The 1,390-nt window shown below is 66.2% G+C and overlaps 1 protein-coding gene across 1 annotated transcript in view; it reads left to right on the top strand.

The window, feature by feature from the left end:
- Positions 1-1,198, top strand: part of MAMDC4 (MAM domain containing 4) — a gene marked incomplete at its 3' end in the record, with an annotated part of 8,991 nt that extends 7,793 nt beyond the window's left edge. Inside the window, exons 16-19 of the mRNA XM_010185634.1 lie at positions 258-395; positions 504-625; positions 741-831; positions 1,064-1,198. Coding sequence (XP_010183936.1) covers positions 258-395; positions 504-625; positions 741-831; positions 1,064-1,198 — 486 coding nt within the window. The remainder of the gene's footprint in view (positions 1-257; positions 396-503; positions 626-740; positions 832-1,063) is intronic.
- Between the last annotated feature and the right edge of the window lie 192 nt (positions 1,199-1,390).

Genomic DNA, 1,390 nt, shown 5'->3' with positions numbered 1-1,390 from the left:
CCACCGGGACGGCCGCAGGTACCGGGGGCATGGCTGCTGGGGCTTTGGGGAGCCCTGCTCCCTGCCCTGAGTGTCCTGACCGCCCTCCCTGCCTGTTCTGCCCAAGATGGGCACCACCACACAGGGCTCCCCAACCCTGGGGCTCCCCAAACGGAGAGTTTCCCCAGCCTGTGGGGCATCCCCAGCCTCAGTGGTCCCCCAGTGCCCCCCAGCAGAGCTGGGCAGGGGTGACGGTGCGGGGGGCTTCTCTCCCCCAGGTCATTACATGGTGGTGAGCACGGGCAGGGGCTCTCTGCCTGTGGGGCGCACGGCTGCCCTCACCTCCCAGCCCTACCAGTCCTCCGCACCCGCCCACTGCTTGGCCTTCTGGTATCAGCTGAGCACCAAGACCCCAGGTGAGCACCGTGACCCCTTCCTGAGGACCTGGAGGCACCTCTGAATGGGTGGGGGGTCCCAAATGGCACTGCCCAGGATATCCCCTCCATTGCGGGTGCTCTGGGCAGGCTCCCTTGAGGTCTTTGTGGAGCAGAATGGGATGCGGAGGAAGGTGATGGGCGTGAGCACCATGGAGGGGGACGCCTGGCACCGCGACCACGTCACCGTCCAGCCGGATGGGGACTGGAAGGTGAGAGGGGCAGGGTGCTGGGGACATCGCAGTGGGGACAGGGACAGGCTGGGGATGGTGATGGGTGCATGGAGGCTGCCAGCCCCAGCGTGTCCCCTTGCCTGCCCCCTTGCAGGTGATATTTGAGGCGGTGGGGGCTGGGGGTGACCACGGGTACATCGCGCTGGATGACCTGCACGTTTCGGATGGAGCCTGCCCTGAGCCAGGTGAGAGTCACAGGGGCACCATGCATTGGCCAAGGGGGGGACAGGGCACCCCGTGGGGACACACAGCCATGGGGATGGGGACAGCCTGGCCCATCTGTCACCACTCTGCCCTGCTGCTTTGAGCTTGGCCAGGCTCAAAGTTAGAGGCAGTGGGGAGGGAGTCCCCTGCATCCCACTGGGCAGTGGGTGCCTGCAGCGCTGGGTCCACCACAGCCCCCTCCTTTCCTCCCAGCATCCTGTGACTGCGAGCGGGACATGTGCGGCTGGAGCAGCCCCCCGGACCCCCGCCTGCACAGCTTTTTTTTTTGCGTCCCTCTTGCCAAGTACCCCGGCCCCGAGCAGGATCACACCCTGGGCACGAGGAATGGTAGGAGACACCCAGCCCTCCTGGGGCATGGCTGGGGGGAGCACGAGGATGTGGGGTGGATGGGGTCACCTATGGATGTCCCCCACAGCATCCCCATCCCCTCCTCACCCAAAGAGGGACAGCTCAGTCCCATGGGCAATGAGGAGTGAAGCTGGGAGGGGGGGTGCAATCCTCTGGGCATCGCTCTGGGCT

The sequence above is a fragment of the Mesitornis unicolor genome, unplaced genomic scaffold (genome assembly GCF_000695765.1).
Source record: "Mesitornis unicolor isolate BGI_N332 unplaced genomic scaffold, ASM69576v1 scaffold29325, whole genome shotgun sequence".
Classification (NCBI taxonomy): domain Eukaryota; kingdom Metazoa; phylum Chordata; class Aves; order Mesitornithiformes; family Mesitornithidae; genus Mesitornis; species Mesitornis unicolor.
The sequence above is the reverse complement of the archived record's forward strand: the minus strand, read 5'-3'. Positions and strand labels throughout refer to the sequence as shown.